The sequence below is a fragment of the Pinus tabuliformis genome, chromosome 2_2, assembly GCF_031772625.1.
Source record: "Pinus tabuliformis cultivar Carrire ecotype Pingquan chromosome 2_2, CPIR1, whole genome shotgun sequence".
Classification (NCBI taxonomy): Eukaryota; Viridiplantae; Streptophyta; class Pinopsida; order Pinales; family Pinaceae; genus Pinus; species Pinus tabuliformis.
In genome coordinates this window covers 942,937,083-942,959,243 of record NC_142300.1, presented here as the reverse complement: position 1 = coordinate 942,959,243, position 22,161 = coordinate 942,937,083, and the positions used below count along the sequence as shown (strand labels likewise).

The window sequence follows — 22,161 nt, the reverse complement described above, 5'->3', positions numbered from 1 at the left end:
GCTATCTGCTGGGTTTTTTTACCTCTGTCTCATCTCGCTTAGGCCTTGATCCACTTTGATTTACTCGTCAAAGTCGAATTTAGCCTCCCCTAGGGCTTCTAGTACACTTCCAACTTTTTCTGAGTTTAGCTGAGTGAGTAGTCTGATTATCTGCAACTCTTTCAACCACATTTTCCAGATCTGTAATATTTTGTTTCCGATCTATTAAGATAGGTTGTTACCATCCATAGTTTCACATTTAAACTTGTTTGGTCATTTTCCTTAGGGTCCCATCAGTTGCCCTAGGTGTTGCACCCATCTCCCTATCTTTTTGCAGTGATCTTCCCTCTGGTTTTTTGTTGTTTTTGCACCACTTTCCAACATCTTAGTGTCTCTTGATCCCAGTCATTCAAATCTCTTAACTGTTTCAGTGTCTTTCCCATTAGTTTAGCCACCAAGCAGTACAGTGTTTCCAAACCCAGTTTGGGTGGGGTTTAGTTAATCGTTTTGTTGTTCATTTTCTATTATTTATTTCAGTTTATTTTTAGCAAGCTTTTCTCTTTTTTACAAACATGATCTGGGCTTAATCAATTAATACAGTTGCACACAGAAGCACACCTTAAGCGAAGGGTGCTTGTTTTACACTACCAAGCCAAGACATAACATAATAAATTTATCTCCCTGCGTTGAGACAAAGATATATTGTTGAATCTCCTTTCACCATTTCCGTGTCGCATGTGTCTTACCATCATTGCGCCACCAAGGCATGTGCCATAGAGACTATTAGGCCTTCACCCCCAGTTTCCACTTGGGCGTATTACTCCTCCTTGTCCGGTTCGAGTTCGTAGTCGTCCGAGTCCCCATACCGACACTTCTCCTAGTTCTTTTGATTCCTCATCTGATTTCGACCCTCCTTCACCACATATCGTCACCATGCCAGGACCCATAGAAGGTGCAGGAACCCAACTTGGTGTTGGCTTTGCTTCTATACTGGTGGTCACATCAAGTAGAACAGTCTCAAGAATGATTCTGGCAGCCCCCGTGCTCCCCTTTATAGCTGGGTTAAGTCTACCAGATATTAACCAGTTGATAAATGACCCCATTCACCATGATGCTGGTTGGCCCTCTGTGCCGACTAAGCTTCCCTTAGACATCCCAATGTTTGAGGGTATATCTGGAGAGGATCCTACCAACCATTTTCGATCCTTCCACATGTGGTGTTCGTCCAACTCCATAACTGATGACTCCATTCGTCTTCGTCTCTTCTAGTGCATGCTCACTGGAGATGCTGCGAAATGGTATGTAGACCAGCTCTCTGCATCTCATTCCATTTTCGTGATGCTTGCTAAAGCATTCCTTTCATATTTCCAGTTAGCTCTCTGATACAAAACTACTATGGAGCTATTGACCACATTCCATCAGTCCTCTGCCACTCACCTTTCTGACCATGTTCAAGAGTGGCGTTGAAGGAGGAGCACATGTCGTGCCCCGCCTTTCGAAGACCATGTCTATCTAGACTAGTTTGTTAAGAGCCTTTTACCCCCCATTGGGAAATATGTCACATCCCATTTTCCTCAAACCAAGGAAGAAGCTCTCCAGACCGCTTTTAGATATGATCTGATTTATGCACAATTCGGTTATGTCTATATTGTCATTCCAAAGCTCCCTTGTCCTAGAAGTGCTAATGCACAGGGGGCAAACCACGCCGCCGATGATATCGTTGGATCTCTTTCACACTCCTCACCATATACTCAACAGAGTTATGGCTACCCATAGGGGGGCACCAGTTCCTCCAACACTTATGCCCCTCTTGCTAGCAACAGGTTTCCTATACCCCAACCCATCTAACAAATTGTTGCTCCTCCTTATGCACAACTGAGTGGTCCAGCCCCTCAAGCATTAGTGCCGCGGACTCCCATGATTCCTCAGCCCCAACAGCCACTACCCCATTAGGGTTAGGTGTTTGCGCAATAGAGTTCTACCAATCCCCCAAATTTGAAGAAAAAAAATAAGGGGAAGGTTAACAAGGGTAACCAGGGTAACAAAAGTAACTATCCTAGTGAACCCCAGGGGAACTAGCCTAACACCAACAACGAGCAACAAGGTAGCCAACCCAAGCAGAACAAGCCTATTCGTACGAACAAGCCTTATGCATGTTGTGGTGTACATGGCCACTATACACATGAGTGTTCCCTCTTACCCCAGATGTGCCAAATGTGGGAAGCTCAAGCATCTTTTAGAGGTCAACAATCACCTCAAATTCTTGTGCCAACCCAACCGACAATGCTCACAAATCCTTTCCCTCAGCAAGGATTTATTGCTACTCAACCCCAACCAGGTCAAGCAGCCCACCTCCCCCAACCATCTGGTCCCAGTGACTACCAGATCCTTATGATGAACTCTGATGAGGTTAACCCGTCTAATATCAACCTACAAACTTGGTCGCGTCAATATGACAAGCCCTCCACTTTGTCAGCTACTGAGTCCAAAACCAAAGTATTTTCTAAGCCTCATATGACACCAAATGGTTGTTTACAGGTCCCTCAACCCAAATTTGAGACCATTCCAAAGATCCTAAAGGGACCATTACGTCGTAATGTGACTTCTAATAGAGTTTCCCATACATACAGTATAGTATACAACTTGGCGCAATCACTTGCCGCCATGTCAACATTGGAACTCCTCTAGTCGTGCCCTTCCCAAAAGAAAGCTCTACTAACTCTGTTGCGTGCAGTGGATCCTTTCGACAATCGTTTGATTGTCTTCCTGGTTGATACATCAAAGCACCCCCCATTGCCTTCATCTGTTGCTTTCCAGACACAAGTTAGAGTCTGTAATTCCATCCTCTCCAGATGCATTATTGACGAAGGCGCATCCACCTGTGTGATGTTCGTTGCTGATTGGAAACAACTTAAGTCACCTGAGTTGTCCCCCTCCACCATCACTTTGGCATGCTTGGGATGGACACCTCTCTTAGCCCCTTGGCATGTACCGAAACTGTCCAATGACCCTTCCAGGAAAGATTGTCCATGTCGACATTGAAGTCATCGATGCCCCTTTGGACTAAAACATTCTCTTAGGTCATAGTTACACATACGCCATGTCAACCATTGCATCTGTGGTGTTCTGCGAGATGTGCTTCCCCCATGAAGGGAGGATCGTTACCACCGATCAGTCAACTTACTATGAGATGGCATCCATGACCTCCACCGAGTCCATTATCTCGCCAATTTCTGACAAATAGTCTTCAACTCCTACCAACAATATTTCACCCGGAGTTTATAAGGATTCCTCATTGTTAGGTGTCTTCCCTGGTGTGTCCCTTCCCATTTAAAAACCTACTTCCATGAGTGTTTGCATGTTACAAGCGTCACGAGCTACCCATAAATAGTCTGGTACACCTGAGCAATAGCCAGCTACTCAGCATCCTGATGTTGCTCTTCCAGCTGAACCCTCTAGACCCTCTCCCCCAAGATCTCTTCCATTTGTGGGTGCCTCTCCTATGTTCCCTCCAGGAACTGTTCCTCGAGGTATTAACCATCCAGGAGCTAATTCGCCAGTACATTATCTTGTCGGCTATATACCTTTCTTATTAACCCCCTCCAGTAGTTTTTTTTGGTACCTGTCATGGCTTCGTTGGTCCTTCCTAACATGAGTCTTGGTAACCGAGTATGGTACATCGATCCCCCTACAAACATTCTTCTTGTTCAGCCAAGACCTTATCACACTTTGACCTCAGTTCAAAAGGTCCCCATGACCCCTGTCGCTCCTTTAGTGCCATTACAACCTCAATAGGAACCAACTCCTACTGCAAAACCATCTGGGCAGGGAGGCAAAGCCAAAAGGAAATATTCGAATGACAAGGCTTCCCAAACTCCTCCAGCCCATAAGGCCCCAAAGCCGACACCCCTGTGCTCTTTGTGTAAAATTGTTGGGCATGCCACCAACAATTGTCCTGAACTTCCTCAACTTAAACCGTTGGTTCATGAAGTGTACCCCGAGTCGAATATTCAGGAAGTCCATGTTAACATATTGGTCCCACCTAATAAACTCAAAATTCTTCGCACAAACCATGCTTGTGCCCTGTGTGATCTTCATGGTCACTATTCCCATTGTTGCCCTCGTATAGATGAATTTCGCGATTGCCTTGGGGAAATTCGTGAATACAAGGCCACTCGTAGTTGGGCCTCTACTCATCTACCTGTGGATTCTGGTAACCCAAGTCAACCAAAATAGGGAAACTTTGGCCCTACTATTGTGATCCCTCCCCCTGATGTTGAGATGACAGACACCACAGGCCCCATGCTTTACCTGTCATCATCCTTGAGTTCCTCGCCGGCAAACCTTCTTGAGGTTGTTGCACACATTTCTATCGACCCTCCTTCCACAGAATCCTAGGTCTCAATATCAGTAGACGCTTCTTCTACCATTCTGACGTCTACCATTCAAGACGATGTGTATGTGAAGCTTCTCTCTCAGTTTTATTCACCAAGTAATGTTGCCACATCATGTAGTCAGTCTTCTTCCCGTCCACCCATCTCCTAGCCTGATGAGGGCACCATGGAAGCTATGCCTACCCCTAATTACCCCTACCATTAAGTAAGTGGGAAATTCTTTAGAAGATTTCGAAGTCCATTTCCTTCCTAATTCTCGCAATGTGCTCTACCTCAAGAAAATTTTCCCATAGAACATCCCTTTGATTTACGTGTCTTTATTTCTACCATTAAGTCGGGTATATTGCATCATCTCATCTGTTGTCTTTTGCACCTTTCATATGGATCCATCATCCACACCGTATATCAGCCATACTGGCGGTGTAAGTCTCTTCTCTCATAATATAGCCTCTGTAGCCTGGGCCACTTTTACCCCCTTGAATACATTAGTCCTTTCAAACGGTGCGTGCATTGGATATGCCAATAATAATTAGGAAAAATATGATGCAATGATAGGTTTTTTAGTCGATGCCCTCGTCCATCGCATCCTTCATGTTCATGTTTGTTTAGATTCCTTGTTACTTGTCATGCAATTGAATGGTGTGTATCATGTGCATAACCAAGTCCTATTTAGAAAATATCTACGAGTGAGGCTATTGGTATGTGAATTTGAAACCATTACTTTCAGTCATGTGCCTAGAGCCCACAATCACCATGTAGATACCATTGCAAAAAAAATTCTAGATTGGCATTTATCACATGTATACCACATAAGACAACCATAAATAAAAGAAATGGCGAACCATCATCATCATATAAGATGAATAATCATATTATGTATCATATAAGTGTTTGCAACCATAACTCTAAATACATCCAACATGCCCATAACATGTTACAAAAATCACAATCAAAGGGACCCATGTGTACCTACATCTAGTCATTGTCCAGCGTATCTCGCGCCAAAGGATCTCCTCCACCTGCACGTAGATCACGTGTTGCCTGACCTCATATTGCCACGCGCCGCACGATACCTCGCCACTCTAAGGGAAGACTGGTGCACTCATCTGTGTATCGGTCCTCTAACTCGTGCCATCCGCTCTTTAAAACCTCAGTCAAAAGTACATCAAACCTATGATGGAAATCAGCAAGCAACACAGTATCCTCTGGACCCTCTTGTGATGATGATGTCCCCTGATCTGGAGCCCCAGCCGCTGTGGCTCGACCTGCATATCCTACTGGCTTCACCAGTGGTATGTATGTATACAACATATTTCACACTCAGTACCATATACATGTGACAAAAATATAAAATGCACCATAAATCATAGCTTTAATAGTTACCATCTGGTCCCCATGCTCGCCTAGGCAGAAGTGGCAAGTCAAGATCCCCTTGATAGTTCATACCGCTATAAGGGTAATCATCAATTTCAAGGGGCATCTAATCCCATTGTGAGAAAAACTCGAGTCAGAACACCCGTCCGACTACCCCTCCTCCTCCTCTCCATAGTAGCTACCCCCAGCGTTGCACCCTGGGCTCCTGTGGGCCCCCATCTCGGATCTGTACATGAGGATGTATAGTAAGTATCTTCTCAAAGAAGAATGCATACAGTATTGTACCAAAAGTGCATCCACGATTCATCGGCCTCTTACAAAGACTCAACTATTGTTTCATCAACGATAACATCATCTGGGCCCACCCATAGTAGGTCGTAGCCAACACACTCTAAAAAAACATCATCTTCCCACCAGTGATGTGGTGGATTTCCTGGCTGCCCAAGACCCATAGCACAACTATGGAAACAACCTGTGTCTCCAACCTATCTAGATTAACAAGCGGGATAATCATGCCCTTGACACGGACACCCCATCGACAATGGCGCTCCGCGAACTCAGTTATCTTCCTCGCACGAGGTAACACCAGATGAATATCCCCCACCACTCCGAGGGGATATAGTCCAGTCAAAAAGTAAATATCTTGTAATGTGAGCTCGATCTTGTGCCCCTGCACGACAAATATCTCCTCATCTGGATCCCAATAGCTCACAATTCTCGGTAGCAAGAGCTCACCTACCCTCATCAATGGGTTCTCTACCAACTTAGGAACCCCATAACGAGCCAATGCCCCTTGAACCACATGATCCCCCTAGATCTTAGATCGAAGACTATCCAAGTCTCATTCACCCCAATTAATTTTCAGCACTACCATATCTGCAAAACATCACATGTCTTGTCATTTTAGAAAAGAAAGTAATCAGCTACACTGATCAACTTGTAGCCCCCACCAGGCCAGCATACCAACTCTTTCCCCAACCACAAATCGCAGTTTTCAACCCAGAAAGTGTGAGCTTGCAGGTTTCTAGTTATTTCCTGTGAGCTAGATCACACTTCTAGGCCCAAAAAGTGCGATGCAACCATGAGAAAGAGCAGGGGTCTCTCAGGGAGCCGTGAGGTGCCAAAATTAAGGAAATAAACCACTGAAATTGAAGAGATGAGTAAGGCCACCTACCTGAAAGTCGCAGATCCTGATTCTAATGGTCGGTTTATCCACTACAATCTCCACAAGATTTATGACCTTTTCCTCCTCTCCAAATTCACCACAACTCACTTTGCAAGTGAATCCAAATTGGAGGGAAAATGCCCTTTTATAGAAAAATCCCTAATTTTTCTATCGCCCATTGTGATTAGACAATAGCTCAATTTGATGAACCCTTAGTACCATTGGAAAGATCTCATCGAACTCCAAAATGGGTCTTCCTCATTTTTTGATGATTTGACACTCCACCTGGAAACCATTTTTCCAAGAAGGTCGCTTCGTCATCTCTAAAAATCGAATTTCGTCATACAACGACACACGTACATTGAGGTCCACCTCCTCTTAATACTTGTCATACGATATGTCAATTTTTGTCATAGTAACCATAATTTACTCATGTTTTCGTGGTCTCGACTAGCCCTCGTCTGTGTGGCAGCGTCATCGAGTCACCCTTGTTCAGAGCATCTGCAATGAGTCACCATTGCATTCTTGGAGTCTATTTTATTAACCATCATGTCATGTCATAGTATTCCATGCATATTTGCATACCGTTCATCCTGTGTTGCCCATTTTGGTCTCCAGTCACACTGTCCCCATCCCATCTAGAGTTGAGTCAGTCACTGCCAGGTCACCAATGCAATTTATGCTCTGACAAGGGAAGTCATCTATTTTTTCCCCCAATACCATATTCCCCATTACCTCTGTTGTCAGTCCATTAGTCACATTAATATTTTCCCTCGTGCTTTAGTTGAGGATCCTCCTTGCCTCATCTATTGTAGGCTTTATTATGTCGACATCAACTCATTTATTCCAGAAGAACGACCTAGAGGGTGTTGTATCTCAGTTCAAGCTTCCATTCTTGTTCAACACCTTGGATCGAACAGAGGGTCTCACTATTGCCCTTTGACTTGATCGTTCCATGTTTGATATCCATACAATCGATGGTCCGGTGATGCAGCATATTGTACCAGTGATTCCCTGGTGTGTGTGAGATGTTTCAGACCTCATGAGGGGGTGCCCCTTTAGGTAGCCCCCCACATGACCGGATGAATACCCACTATGCTATAGCCTCAAATGCAGTTCCACAGAGTTTATGGGTTTGGTTCCTACCAATCATAGTGTTCATTGCATGCACATCTCCTCCAAATAATCCATTTAGTTTTGCACAGCCCTTCCTTATTCAATAGGGCTTCTCCGGTTGTTCTACCCTCCATCCCACCCATTTTTTGAGGGAACGAGATTTGTATCTCATCTACTTAGATATTATTATATTCAGTCTTGGCTCATGTTTTTACTAGGTGCATTATGTATATGGGACACATTGTATTATTTTCTGGCTTTGTTATGCCAGCATGTCATGTACCATTCAACATTTACTTCATTGCTCAGTTTTATATGTTTGGGCCAACCATTATTTTTGTACTAAGTTATCTTGGCAGGTATAGGTATGGATCCCCTACCTCATTGAGGTCCTGTAGCACAACATAAAATGAGACTTGCATTAGTCTCACCCCCTCTGTCCCTATCCTCTTTCAATTCAACTTCTTTGGTCTCCCTCTCTCTCTCCTTGACTCCCCTGTGTTGTCTAAGTGATCGTGTCTTTACAACGTACTTCGGTCATACGTTTCTCTCCTAACACTCATATGTTGGAGGGAAATCTGTTATCACCAAAAATTGCTCATCTAGCCTAATTTACTTGATGGATCGAAGTACACCATGTAAAGCCAATTTTACCATAGTAAAATTGCTTTCATTGTGAGAAATTACTTAATAAACCACCTTTGTTAAGTAATTTATAGTTAAAACCATGAAGAATAATTAAATAGATCATTATTTATATGATTTTCTTCTTGGAAAATTAACTTAACCATCGTTTTATTATTATTCCTTGTCAAATTTGACCTAATCATGAAAAATAAATAGATAAATAATTATTTATCTTATTTTTCTCTAAGAATAATTAATTAATCACTAATTAATTATTATTCTTTGTTAAATTTGACTCAATCCCTTAGGAATAATTAAATAAATCCTTATTTGTTTATTATTCCTTAACTAATTCATTGACATAATAAATAAATCATTTATTTATTTATTATTTATAAATAAAATTTTAAATATTTCCTCTCCTAAACAAATATAATAAAATATTCCAAGTGGTTATTCCAAGAATGGGACCAATAATATTTTATTATTGCTCATTATTCAAAGACAACTCAATATTTTGTTATAAATAGAATGGCTTTCCATTCATTATTCACTTTTGATTATTTTCATTGTTGCACTCATTGTTGTAACTCTGATTATTTTCATTGTCACACGCCATATCTTTGTTGGGTTTTCACATTATAAAGGAGAGAAACTCTACACAAGCTTAAGACATTTGATGATAGCCAAGAACCCATCCCATAGAGGGGGCCTGGTAACATTTATTTATTCTCTTCACATGTGGTATAATATAATTATTCTATATATATCTAGTTTCCAATGGATGATTGGGGTTATTACTCTTTCTTTTTTCTATTTAACTATGATTGTAGCATAGATTTGGACTTTGCCAAGTTTTGTTTCTATCAGTTGCTGCAGATCTACAACATTTAACAGCCATTTATATTGTTGAGATTGTTTGTCATCTACAATATTAAGTGGGTTAGTTTCGTACATCTTTGAGAAGAAAACAACACAACAAAGTGAATGGCCAATAATTATATACATTGTATAAATTTTAGACTTAGATATCAATTTTTTTTTTTTTGGGGATTCAACTACGTTAAGTAAGTCATTCATTTATGACCATTTCCATGAGAGGTAGTCATAACTGACTAATTTTTCATGATTTTTGAATATTCCACTTAGCACTCATTGCATTGGGTGATGCTCACAGGGGTGAGGAAGTGGGATTGAAACTAGTGAAATGAATCACATAGCGTTAATCATCACTTCATGGGCTTGCACCTGGTAACCATGACTTCCCAGGAGGTCAACCATCCGAGATCGTCTCTGGCTCAAGCGAGCTTAACTGTCGAGTTTTCCTCACATGCAAGCCCACTTAGCTTGCTACCCTGTTTGTAGAACCTTAGCAAGTATTGTGCCTCATGAACCATTGAAGTAAATTTCCCTTCACTCTTTTGAATATTTAGACTTGTCGTATGTTTGAGGAAATGAAATTGTTATTGATATTATTTTAATTTAGATTTACATTATGAAAAGAGCTGAATTTGGAAATGAAATTAGTATTAAAATGTATTTATATTATTTTTAAGTCGATAGGCATTTTTCTGTGGGGTTGGCCTTGGTCGATTCAACCAATCACATAGGCATATGTTTTGTCGTCTTCCTCCGAATAGAAAATTGACATGTGGGTTCGGGTTCCCGAGCCCGTGTGAGTGGACGGCCTTCACCATCTGCAATATATATTATGTCACCTTCACCACCGACAATACTGGTTCGGGCCTTATGCATAGAAGGCTTTCACAATCTTAGCTTCTCCCTCAGAGAGCTCCATCAATGTTTTTGTTTTGTCCATGGTTTGCACCTACATCGGACTCGAGCCACCTTTGACCAAGAAATCTCAAATGATGCCTTTTTAATTTAGAAGCCTTTCATCAATAAAGGCCTAGAGGTAGGCTGAATTGACCATAGTGGACAATCTATTGGCTCCCCAACCTTTCGCGAGATGAAATGATTCTTCTTCTTGGTGATTGTGTTCATCTTTGTTGCATGTGACTAACAAATCAGAGAACCAAATAACAAAAATTTCAACAAAATCATTGATCAGGTTTAGCATTTTGCAGGAGAAGCATAGGCATGTGCAGGAATGGGTGGTAGAGGCAGAGGCAGAGGCATAGTAGTGGGAATATACAACCACCACTATCACCACATACACCATTCAGTAGCCTTAGCAAGAGTGAGGAATGTAGAGAGAAATTTTGACTAAGAATATGACTATAATACGACTCTAATTTATCCTGATTCCTTCACAGATTCAGTGCATCCTCTAACCCAAAATGTCCATCTTTCATTGTGTTTTGACTTTAGTAGCAAAGAAATTGATGGGTATGTTATTAACTCTTGAAAGTCCTTATTCTACGATATATATCTTAATACTAGTTTCCTTGAAATACATGGAGTTTAGCATGACACCTCTGAATCATTTTCGTCCTCTTCTTTCATGCCTTTCATTTTGAAAAATCATTATACCATCAAGGGAATTCTTCTCAAAGTTTCCCTTACAAATCAAATCTCTTTTATTATATCATTCAAAACCCGTCAATCAACTTCAATTATTTAATGGTTGAATCCAGCACAGATTGTAGGGAAAAAAATCTATATCTCTACACCCAATGCCAGTCTATCCTTGCTCGTTCTATATTACCTTGTCGTGATATGTTGAGAGCGAGGATTCAATACTTGGTTGTGCTAATTATTCTTGAAAAAATGAGCTATGTAACGTCTACTACCCATAAGGACTGAATGGATCCTTCCATGGGAGAAGTAAAGGGAGCATGCCCTAATCAGAAGTGGGCAATGCATGGAAGAGTTGTTGAGCATTTTTCAATGTAGCAACCAATACCTCCATATATGTTTTCATTTGTGGTGGGGAATACTATTTATAGGGAGGTTGGCACTAGGACTAGGATTTATTCTAAACCTTTTCCTATTCTATAATATGTAAAACATGAGTGCATAAACACAGAGGAGATAATGAATTTGGGGAAAGCTCTTTGGTGGATATGAATGGGAGAGGTTCAATCTCCTTATCTTTCCCCTAAGTTTCCCATTTGTAGGAATGGAGAATCTCTGGTTTCTCTTCGTAATCCCCACTATCACTAAAGAGAATTTGAGTGGTGGGCAGGTTGTGGCGCATGAGCTTGCACACAACTAGACTGGGAATATCATCACTAATCCCATAAATAATGACTTTTGGCCAAATGAGGTATTATTACATACACACCTAACTATATCTTACCATATTCCATATAAAACACATTGTTGAAGATTTGAGTTTTTAGGGTTTAGGGTTTTAAGATTTGGGAAGTGTATTTTTTCACAACTTACGAAATATGCAGAGCGAATAATTCTTGGTATTTGTACAGGGTGTGGAGTGTGATGCTTCGAACATTGTCTTAATTTACTAAGATTTGAAGGATGAGATGCTTAGATCCAAAGATAATATGGAATTTTACCAAATTGAGAACAAACCAGGAAGTGGTTGATCCCAAGGATGTTTACTCTCATGTCCCTTACGAAAAGGGTTTTCAATTCCTTTTGTATATTGAGAGTTAGGTTTTACTCAGTCTCTTCTCCCTTTATTGTTGTTTTTCTTATTTATATGTTGTTTGTTTTGATTCCATTCTCATCCTCCTATAGGTAACACATAATGTCAATGTTGAGTGGGTGTTGTTGAAAATTGGCAACAAGAAATTGCTAAAAATAGAAGTGCTAAAAATAACAATTTGGGCATTGGTGTTGGATGGGGCAACAGGGAATGAAAAATGGAAGTGCTAAAAATAGAAGTTTTATTTTTAGCAGTTCAAGTTGGCTTCCTATTTTTAGACAACCTCTAGTCTAAAGTAGGAAGTAAAATTTGAATTTGGTCTTACTAGCAGTTTGAATACTAATTAATTAATTCTCCATGAGTTAATTAGTTAAGTAAAATCTAACTTGAAGTCTTTGTGAGAACATGCAATAATTTCTCCATTGATTGGGGAATGTGTCCTTGATTTGCTCCACTAATTGAGGAATTAAGGATGAGTTCTATATTGAGAGGATTATTTGAGTTAGTTTAACTTAGTCAAGTTCAGTTAGATTAATTTAACAAGTTGTTAAATTAATGAGATACAGTTTTTTGATGTTTGCAAGCATGTGACAATTGTTATTTTCAGATAACTGAGTATTCTCTCATGGATAACTGATGCATGGTAGTTCAGACAGAGACCCGGTTGAGATCAGAGAAGGGACAATGTACTATTAGTTGGATGGATATTTTTCTTATAAAGGAAGCTCATCCATGATGAGGATTTATCTCCTTCAGGTTTGTGCAGTTATTTCAGAGGTCAGCGTTGTGTGTGAGGTGAGAATCACACAGGTTACAGCTGGAGGACCTAAGAAAATTGTGCATAAAAATAGGAGGCTTGGAGGGCAGAGGAGAAGGTTTATGAGAAGCCTTTGACTGTCTATGAGTAGTAGAGGGATTATACTGAGAGCTGGATAGCTTCCGAGCTAAGGCTTTGTGTAATCTGGACATATTTCCACTTGTATGATAATACAAAGATGGGGTTTTAGGCTGTTGCTTTCCCCTGGTTATATCTTCTACGTTATGTTTGTTTGATTTCTCCATATCAGTTATATGTGTTCTTATTGATGTTGCTCATGTTCGATTAAGCTTCTGCTAAATTGGTTGTAGAAGTAGATCAAGTATTTCGCTTTAGTACATTGCATTACCAGGTTGATCTATAGGTGGGAAATTTCTACATGGTATCAGAGCTAGCTGATTTGTAGAAAAATTTTATAAAATTCTACATGGTATCAGAGCACAAGTTATCAAGGAAGAACAATATACTGAGAGGAGATTTCAAAGTTTTGAGTTTTGGGCGAAGAGTTTGCAGAGCATATATGAAAATTTTTTTACAAAATTTTTAGAAACAAATAGCAGATTTGGATTCCTTGCAGAAAATTACCAAAAAAAAAAAAAAAAAAATATCTGTTGAATGAGAGTTCAGATGAGGGAAATATCGCTGATTTAGAATCAACTCTTTTGCCAGAAAATTTCATGACGGCGGGAAATATGAAATAGATTGGTGTGCTAGCCAAGAACCTATATGCACTAGAGGTACAAGATGTATGCAAAGCCTTGAGCAGCAAGGCAAAGGTTAGAGACTTGGTGGTTGAGAGGGAGAGTATATTACCTCTCAACATGCAGCGCCAGAAGAAGTCTCAGACAATTGTGGAGGAGCCACAATTGGTGCAACAACTTCAGGAGCTTGTGGAGCAGCCAAAATTAGACAAGCTGAGAGGAGATTGAGTAGAGACATCTACTCAATCTCCAGAGACCTCTAGTATGGGGAAACTTAGAGCCAGGTGGGTAGAGGGATCACATGCAGCCATACCTCCAAGTAGGAGGTTGGGTGATGTGGAGTGATCGTCCCATGGAGGAGGGGCATGATCCTTGAGGTACCCAATCTCTTGGATGAGACCTTGCTATAGGAGCCCCGATGTGGAGTAGCAAGAACTAACTGATTTGGTAGAGACAGATGCAGATGGAGAGGCAGAGAGAGATACAATGCAGGGAATCCCAGGAAAACGTAGAGCATGCAGGCTACAACAATGCAAGAGGCACAAGTGTGTTGCACTATCCAGGGTAGCACAGAGAAGGGTGCAATGGTGCGAGATGCATGGAAATGTTGCGGTAGCGTAGAGGTCAGAGAGGGAGCACTTTTCAGCAGCAGGTAGAGCTTCAGCATCAGAATATGTTTCTAGCCCAACAGAGTGGTCAGTTGAGAGTTTTTTTTGTTCCGAGAGTTGTTGGAGCAACCACACTTGGTAGATGTGTTGCATGCAGAACATTACAGAGGTACAGGATTGGGTTCGAGAGGAACCCTTTCATGTTGAGAGGGAGTGTTGAAAATTGGCAACAAGAAATTGCTAAAAATAAAAGTGCTAAAAATAGCAGTTTGGGCATCAGTGTTGGATTGGGCAGGAGGGAATGAAAAATGGAAGTGCTAAAAATAAAAGTTCTATTTTTAGCAGTTCAAGTTGGATTCCTATTTTTAGACAGTCCTTGGTCTAAAATAGGAAGTAAAATTCGAATTTGGTCTTACCAGCAGTTTGAATATTAATTAATTAATTCTCCTTGAGTTAATTAGTTAAGGAAAATCAAACTTGAAGTCTTTGTGAGAACATGCAATAATTTCTCCACTGATTGGGGAATGTGTCCTTGATTTGCTCCACTGATTGAGGAATTAAGGATGAGTTCTATATTGAGAGGATCAGTTGACTTAGTTTAACTTAGTCAAGTTCAGTTAGATTAATTTAACAAGTTGTTAAATTAATGAGATACAATTTGTTGATACTTGCATGCATGTGACAACTATTATTTTCAGATAACTAAGTATTCTCTCATGGATAACTAATGCATGGTAGTTCAGACAGAGACCTAGTTGAGATCAGAGAAGGGACAATCTACTATCAGTTGGATGAATATTTTTCCTATAAAGGAAGCTCATCCATGATGAAGATTTATCTCCTTCAGGTTTGTGTAGTTATTTCAAAGGTCAGTGTTGTGTGTGAGGTGAGAATCACACAGGTTACAACTAGAGGACCTGGGAAAACTTTGCATAGAAATAGGAGGCTTGGAGGGCAGAGTAGAAGGTTTTTGAGAAGCTTTTGACTATCTATGAGCAACAGAGGGATTATACTGAGAGCTGGATAGATTCTGAGCTAAGGCTTTGTGTAATCTGGACATATTTCCACTTGTATGATAATACAAAAATGGGGTTTTAGGCTGCTGCTTTCCCCTGGCTATATCTTCTATGTGTGTTTGATTTCTCCATATCAGTTATATGTGTTCTTATTGATGTTTCTCATGTTCAATTAAACTTCCACTAAATTGATTGTAGAAGTAGATCAAGTGTTTTGCTTTAGTACATTGCATTAGCAGGTTGATCTACAGGTGGGAAATTTCTACATGGTATTAGAGCTAACTGATTTGTAGAAAAAGTTCTACATGGTATTAAAGCTAGCTGATTTGTAGAAAAATTCTACAAAATTCTACAGGTGTGAAGTTTAGTTTTATTGATGCAAAAATCCAAACTCAATCTATTGATACCTATACATTTTTGAGTGCTAGTTGGGTGCCCTGAGTTCGATGAATTTCTAAAGAAATATATCCAATGTTTCAAGTTCCAATCCATTGATACCGATACATTCTTGGCCTTTCTAAAGAATAATCTCCCCAACATAGAGAATAAAGTCGATTTAAATGTTTGGGTAGATGGGACTGGAATTCCTCTAGATGTCATGGAGCCCATTTCCACCATCCACGACAAGGTCTTTTATGCATCATGAGACTTCATTACCGAACGAATGCCCTTTAATGAGGAAGTGAGAAAGTGGCAGGTTGAAGAGTGGAAGTGTTACATGAATATTCTCCCCAAGAAAATAAAGCCATCACGAGTGTGCAGCCTTTTCAAATTCTTTACGCTTGCCCTATTATGATCAATTTTTTTTCCCATTGAAAATACTTTTACTAAAAATATAGAAGGAAAAAGTAATGACTAGATTAAACTTCTTAATAAAGAAAAATACTAAATTCATATCAACTCAATCAACTTTCTCTCAAAACACCTCTAAACACCTCTGACTTATCTAGATCTACACCCTAAATAAAATTAAGTGTTAAACAATGTGTTATCTCTCCCTAAGAGGGGTACTGAAAAAATGTGGTGTCTCTTTAAATATTATAAATGTAATTGTAAATGAAATAAAATATTTAAAGACAATTACACTCACATTTACGAATTTTATTATTATTATTTTCTAATTTTAAGGTCATGATTAAGTTGGACAACAAATTAGTGTATAAGACTTCTTTATTTATGGAACAAGGGACCCACTTTTGCCCATACATATTCTACCCAGCATATTCACGTATAGATTGATTATTGCATTAATTTGATTTAGATGAAAACCATAATTTTGCTAAAACAAATTGGCAGAATTTTTTGGAAATTTGAATAGGATTTTGAGTACCAAAGATTCTCAATAATGTTAAATCTATTTTCACCATCCAAAAAATAATTCAGTACTAAATCTATTTTTACCATCCAAAAAATAATTCAAACACTCCTATGATTTAATTTCAAAAACTCCTATAATTAAATTTCTTGAAATTTTAATTATGAAGTGCCAAAATGCGACCTCTGTTGACGTTTTTAGGGCTGCTCCAAAAGTCTAGATGGTGCTGCAAACACTTCTCTAATTAAATTTCTTGAAATTTTAATTATGAAGTGCCAAAATCTGACCTCTGTTGACGTTCTTAGGGCTGCTCCAAAAGTCTAAATGGTGCAGGGAAATCAGCAAGTATTTAAAAAAAATAAAATTGTGATCGTTGGGATTGGGCCTTTTATTATGCTCATTCATTTCTCAACTCCTACCCACCATCCTGTCGGTGATATTCGGTCAGAGCGTTATGTAAACATAGGCTTAATATTTGAGGAAATTGGGCCCATGCTCCTTTCCAATCGTTCCTCGGACCCATCCACTTTCCTGTGAATGATATTCGGCGATAGCCTTGCGTAAAGATTTATTATGATCTCACGCAACTATGCCAAGCACCATGTATTCGCGTAAAGAAAACCTACGTTATCGGAGAGTGAGGGCCCACATAAATTATGATGACAAACTTCATCTACTGACAGCTCATTTTCTCCCATAAATCCAGTTGTTCCAGAAGTCCCGAGAATGTAGTCCAATAGTTAGGGTGTGATGACCAGGGATATGATGTTATGGGTGCCTATTTATGAAATGGAAGTTGACAAGAGAAATCCTGGCAAGATACATTTCAGAAGCATGGGTGGCCTCACCAGGACGTGTCCGTTGAATACTATGCCAGAAGAAAGTAGTAGTAATATTCTTTTTGCAGTGTTATTTATCTGTTGGCTGTGCTTTAGGGTCTGGCGTAGTTTGTTTATTACTTTAGCTGGGAGAGCGACAGTACTACATTTAGTAGTTGTTTATTCTTACACGCCATCAAAGTGTAATATCTGGTATGAAAAGCAGCAGTGCCCAAGCTTTTTCAACGATTGGCTTTTGGATGCAATGAACGGTTAAACATTTCCCTTTAGAACCAAAAAAACAACCATTCGTATACTAATATAATTGGCTACCTATATACAGTGAACATAAACCATAATATATGCTAAATAGCAAGGATCCTAGGTGATCGCAAATTAGACATTTGTGGCTGAAAAAAAAATAGAGCACTCTCGCCGCAAAATAGAGCACTCCTGCTGCAAAAGCAGGGGAGCAGGGAGTGTAGCCTGAAATGACCCATGTTCAGAAGGAAAAGGACCAAAAATTTGCAGGGGAGCAGGGAGTGTAGCTTGAAATGACCCATGTTCAGAAGGAAAAGGACCAAAAACACCTTTCAAAAGATGAAAAAATAACTTCAAGTATAGGGGAAGTCACAAGAGCTAATAGTAGAATCCTGAGCCAAGCATTCAAATTGGATCAGTCCAGGCTGGGCAGCTAAGCGAAGATGCGAGAGCCGATCTCCCCAAAAATTCTGCTCCCTGTAAATATGGCAAAAGGAGATGGAGAGAAAACATGTCCGCATAGAGGAGATTTGATCCAACTAGTGGTGGAGAGACAAGACAACCAGAGAGGATTTCCCCAAGGCCCAATCAATCGTTGTCGTCGAATCTCTAGTGACTAAGATTTCCTCGAACGTGAGCCACAAAGCACATCTGAGTGTACCCCATAAGGCCAATATTTCAGTCCTCATGTTAGTCCCAAAACCTGCAAAACAATGAAAGTTATAGCTCTAGGAGGATGAAATGGATATGATTGCACCATAGCCACAAGACCCAACCACTGATGCCTCGTCGAAAGAACCAATGGGGAAGGTTTGCCCGAAGTTTGTTTAGGACCAAACACGTCTATGATTCTGGGGTTTAGTGGGGCCGATCTCTTAGAAATATGCTACAATTTTGAGGGCAGTAGCACGTAGATCAGGGACAACATTGTCAAAGATGTAGGCATTCCGACAATGCCATAACCCCGAGAGAACATAAATTGGAATGGTCTGAAAATGAGGGTGGCATGTGGACCAATTGTAAAGGCAAGCAAAAGAGGAGAAGTGATTCACTTCACAGTTTAAATGTAGGGCAGAGGAGACATTTGTCGAGATAGCGATGGCAAAGGGACAGTGAAGAAATAAATGGGATCCGTCCTCAGAGTTTGATTTGCAGAGGCAACAACAACTAGGATCCATGAAACCTATCTTGAGAAGGTTGTCCCAAGTGATGATGTGGTCATGTACAACCAACCAAGTGAAACATTTGAGTTTAATGGCGCCTCCCACTTTCACATCTAAGCTAGCCAACAAGTGAAGGGATCATGTTGGGGACGAGTTATGATATGTAAATAAGCATCCTTTGCCGCCCTAAGAAGTCCCACCCCAAGTCAGCCGATAAGCTTTCTCAATGAGAACATTTCCAACCTGAGTAAGATGGAATTGAAGGTCTCCCATTCTAAATGAAGCTCTGAGCGCAGCTCCAATTCATAAGCCCTATAACATTGGGTGGAAGGGAATCCCACATGCTGAACCAGTCCAATTTGTGATAGGTGTTGAAGACCTCGATTGTGTAGGTGGAGGATGATTGACAAAGATATGGTATGAAAACCCTCCATGCCCACCATGGCGTCAATACCAACCAAAATGTTGTTTCCTCAGCCCACAACCCATCAAAGATTGTTGCACAACCACAAATGAGTTTGCATGAAACTATGCCAAACAAAGGATTCCCTTCTCATAATAGGGGCACCAACCCTAATCCCGTCCTCCAAGGAAGTTGAGCTGAGATATTTATCTCTTATAATCTGTTGTCAGATTGCCCCCCCCCCCCACCTAATGCTCGCCAAAGAATAATTGCAATCAATGCACCATTAAAGGATTTGATTTCCTTGATACCGCAACCACCAAAATCAAGTGGCTTACAGATATTAGCGAGAGAAATTAATTGAACTTTGTCTTTTCCCCTATGCCAAACCAAATAAAATCCGTTATGTTTGCATTGATTTTGTGGATAACTTCCATGGGGAGATGAAATATGTGCATCCAATAGATAAGTATTCCCTAAAGCAAAAACTTTACCAAAATCATCCTACCACCCAAGGATAGCCACTTATGCTTCCACTCAGATAACTTCCTCTTGAATTTTTCAAGTATCCAATCCCAGTCTTGCCTCCTATAATTGCATGGCTTCAAATTGAAGGCCGGGTATTTAAAACCATCCGCTAGGGGAATGACTTTAATACCAAATAGATTTGCAATCATTTGAATTTCAATATGTTCCACACAATCTGCAGTTAGTTCAGTCTTGTCCTTGTTCAATAAGAGTCCAAATGCTCTACCAAATTTAAGAGGTATTAAGGATATATATTTCCATTCTGCTAGCTTGGATGCCGCCACCCCCAACACATCATCCATGAATATAATGTGGGAGAGCTGTAAGTTGTTTGTTATCTTGCATCCCAAAATGCGACCATCTTCCTTTGCAACCTTGATAGCTTGAATCAACCCATCCATCACTAATATGAATAGTAGTGGGGACAAGGCACATCCTTATTGAAGACCTCGATATATTTTGAAGAAATGTGTAGGAGTCCCATTAATATGTAGGAAAAGGTTAGCAGCAGTGACACATGCCATTATCCAATTGATATGTCTCCTAGGTAAGCCAATCTTGCGAAGTATAATCTTTAAGAATTCCTAATTAACTCTATTGAATGCTTTGATGAGGTCTATTTTGATGAAGCAGGCCTTTAGGTTCTTAGATCTGATAGAATGGATACACTCCTAGGTAATCCCCATCGCATCTTGGATTCACCTACCTACAAGAAAGCCAAATTTCTCCAAAGAGACATGTGTAGACAATGAATGTTTCATTCTATTTTCTATCATCTTGGAAGTCATCTTATAAACCGTGTGTTAAAAACGTGTCGTTCACAACTCCAATGATGTGCCCCCTGATACGTGTTTCCTCCACCATTGCTAGTAAGTTTGGGCACATCGGGTCAGAGAAGAAGAGATATAGCTCAATTGGCCAACCATTTGGCTCGAGGCTCCTATCCTTAGCCAATCCACTTAGCAAAACTTTCAATTCCACATATGTAATATGCTCATCCAAATGGCCTATATTGGCAGCAAAGACCATTTGAGGGAATAATGAAGCCATCTCCATTTGATCCTATAAATGTGGATCATCAGACCCCTGAAATTAGGTTATGAAATATTATATAGCCTCCTGTTGGATATCCTTTTGGGTCACAAATGTATCATTCTGATGATTCTTGATGAGCCAAATCGAATTATGGTTGTTTCTTTTAGAGGAAACTTTATGTAAGAATTAGGTGTTCCCATCCCCTGCTTGTATCCATTGAATTTACATTTCAACCTCCATTCCTCTTCATTCATTTTGTGGATTTTATTTCATCTACAAACAAGATCAGCCAGTGAGTTCTTATTTAATTTTGAAAAATGGTCTGACTTTGTTGGGTCCATGAGGAAGGAAATATCTGAATCAATTATCAGAAGTTTCGCTGAGAGCTCCTTTTTCCTCTTGTATATCCATTGCTTCACAATATGTTCCAATTTGCCCAACTTGGCAGTGACCAGATCCATATAGCTATTCGATGTTAACTCCACCGGCTTCAACCAAGATTATTTAACTAAATCCAAAAACGCATCTTATTTCAGCCACAAGTGATCGAATTTGAATGGGAGGGTTATAGGGTATTTTTCTCCCATCCACTCCAAGAAAATGGCATCATGATCAGATATGCCCAAATGAGTTTTCCAAGTCCTGAATGATCAATTTTTTTCATACAAGGAAGAATGTACCAAGAAGTGGTCAAACTCCTTTCCAATGTCGTCCACCCCCGTCCTCCCATTTTGCTAAGTGGGACAAACAGCACAAGGTGCAATACCCTTGAGTTATTTCTAGATAAAGAGTGGATTGAAATATCATGACATAGGGTCCAACATATCATTCGAACTCCATACCTCCTTAACATTTAAGTTAAAGTTCATATCACCAACAAAAATAAGTTGATTCAGGTCCATGATCCCACATTTATATATGTTATGTGTTATGGAAAAGAAATGATAAGTCATTTTAATTTAGAGTTTGGTCATGCAAGTGTGTCATCACCAAAAAATTGATCATCTAGTCTAATTTACTAGATGGATCGAAGTACACCATGTAAAGCTAATTTTACCATAGCAAAATTGCTTTCGCTGTGAGAAATTACTTAATAAACCACCTTTGTGAAGTAATTTATAGTTAAATCCATGAAGAATAATTAAATAAATCATTATTTATTTGATTTTCTTCTAGGAATAATTAATTTAACCACTTTCTTATTATTATTCCTTGTCAAATTTGACCAAATCATGAAAAATAAATAGATAAATCATTACTTGTCTTATTT

At 39.8% G+C, this 22,161-nt stretch overlaps 1 protein-coding gene and 1 pseudogene across 1 annotated transcript; one reads left to right on the top strand and one right to left on the bottom strand.

Moving 5' to 3' along the window:
• The window catches only part of LOC149196284 (leucine aminopeptidase-like), a 29,180-nt pseudogene extending 13,016 nt beyond the window's left edge, over positions 1-16,164 (top strand).
• A 3,640-nt stretch (positions 16,165-19,804) lies between these two features.
• LOC149196283 (uncharacterized) lies at positions 19,805-20,257 on the bottom strand. The gene has a single exon (XM_089408246.1). It carries the CDS (start codon positions 20,255-20,257, stop codon positions 19,805-19,807), a length of 453 nt encoding a protein of 150 aa, XP_089264372.1.
• Between the last annotated feature and the right edge of the window lie 1,904 nt (positions 20,258-22,161).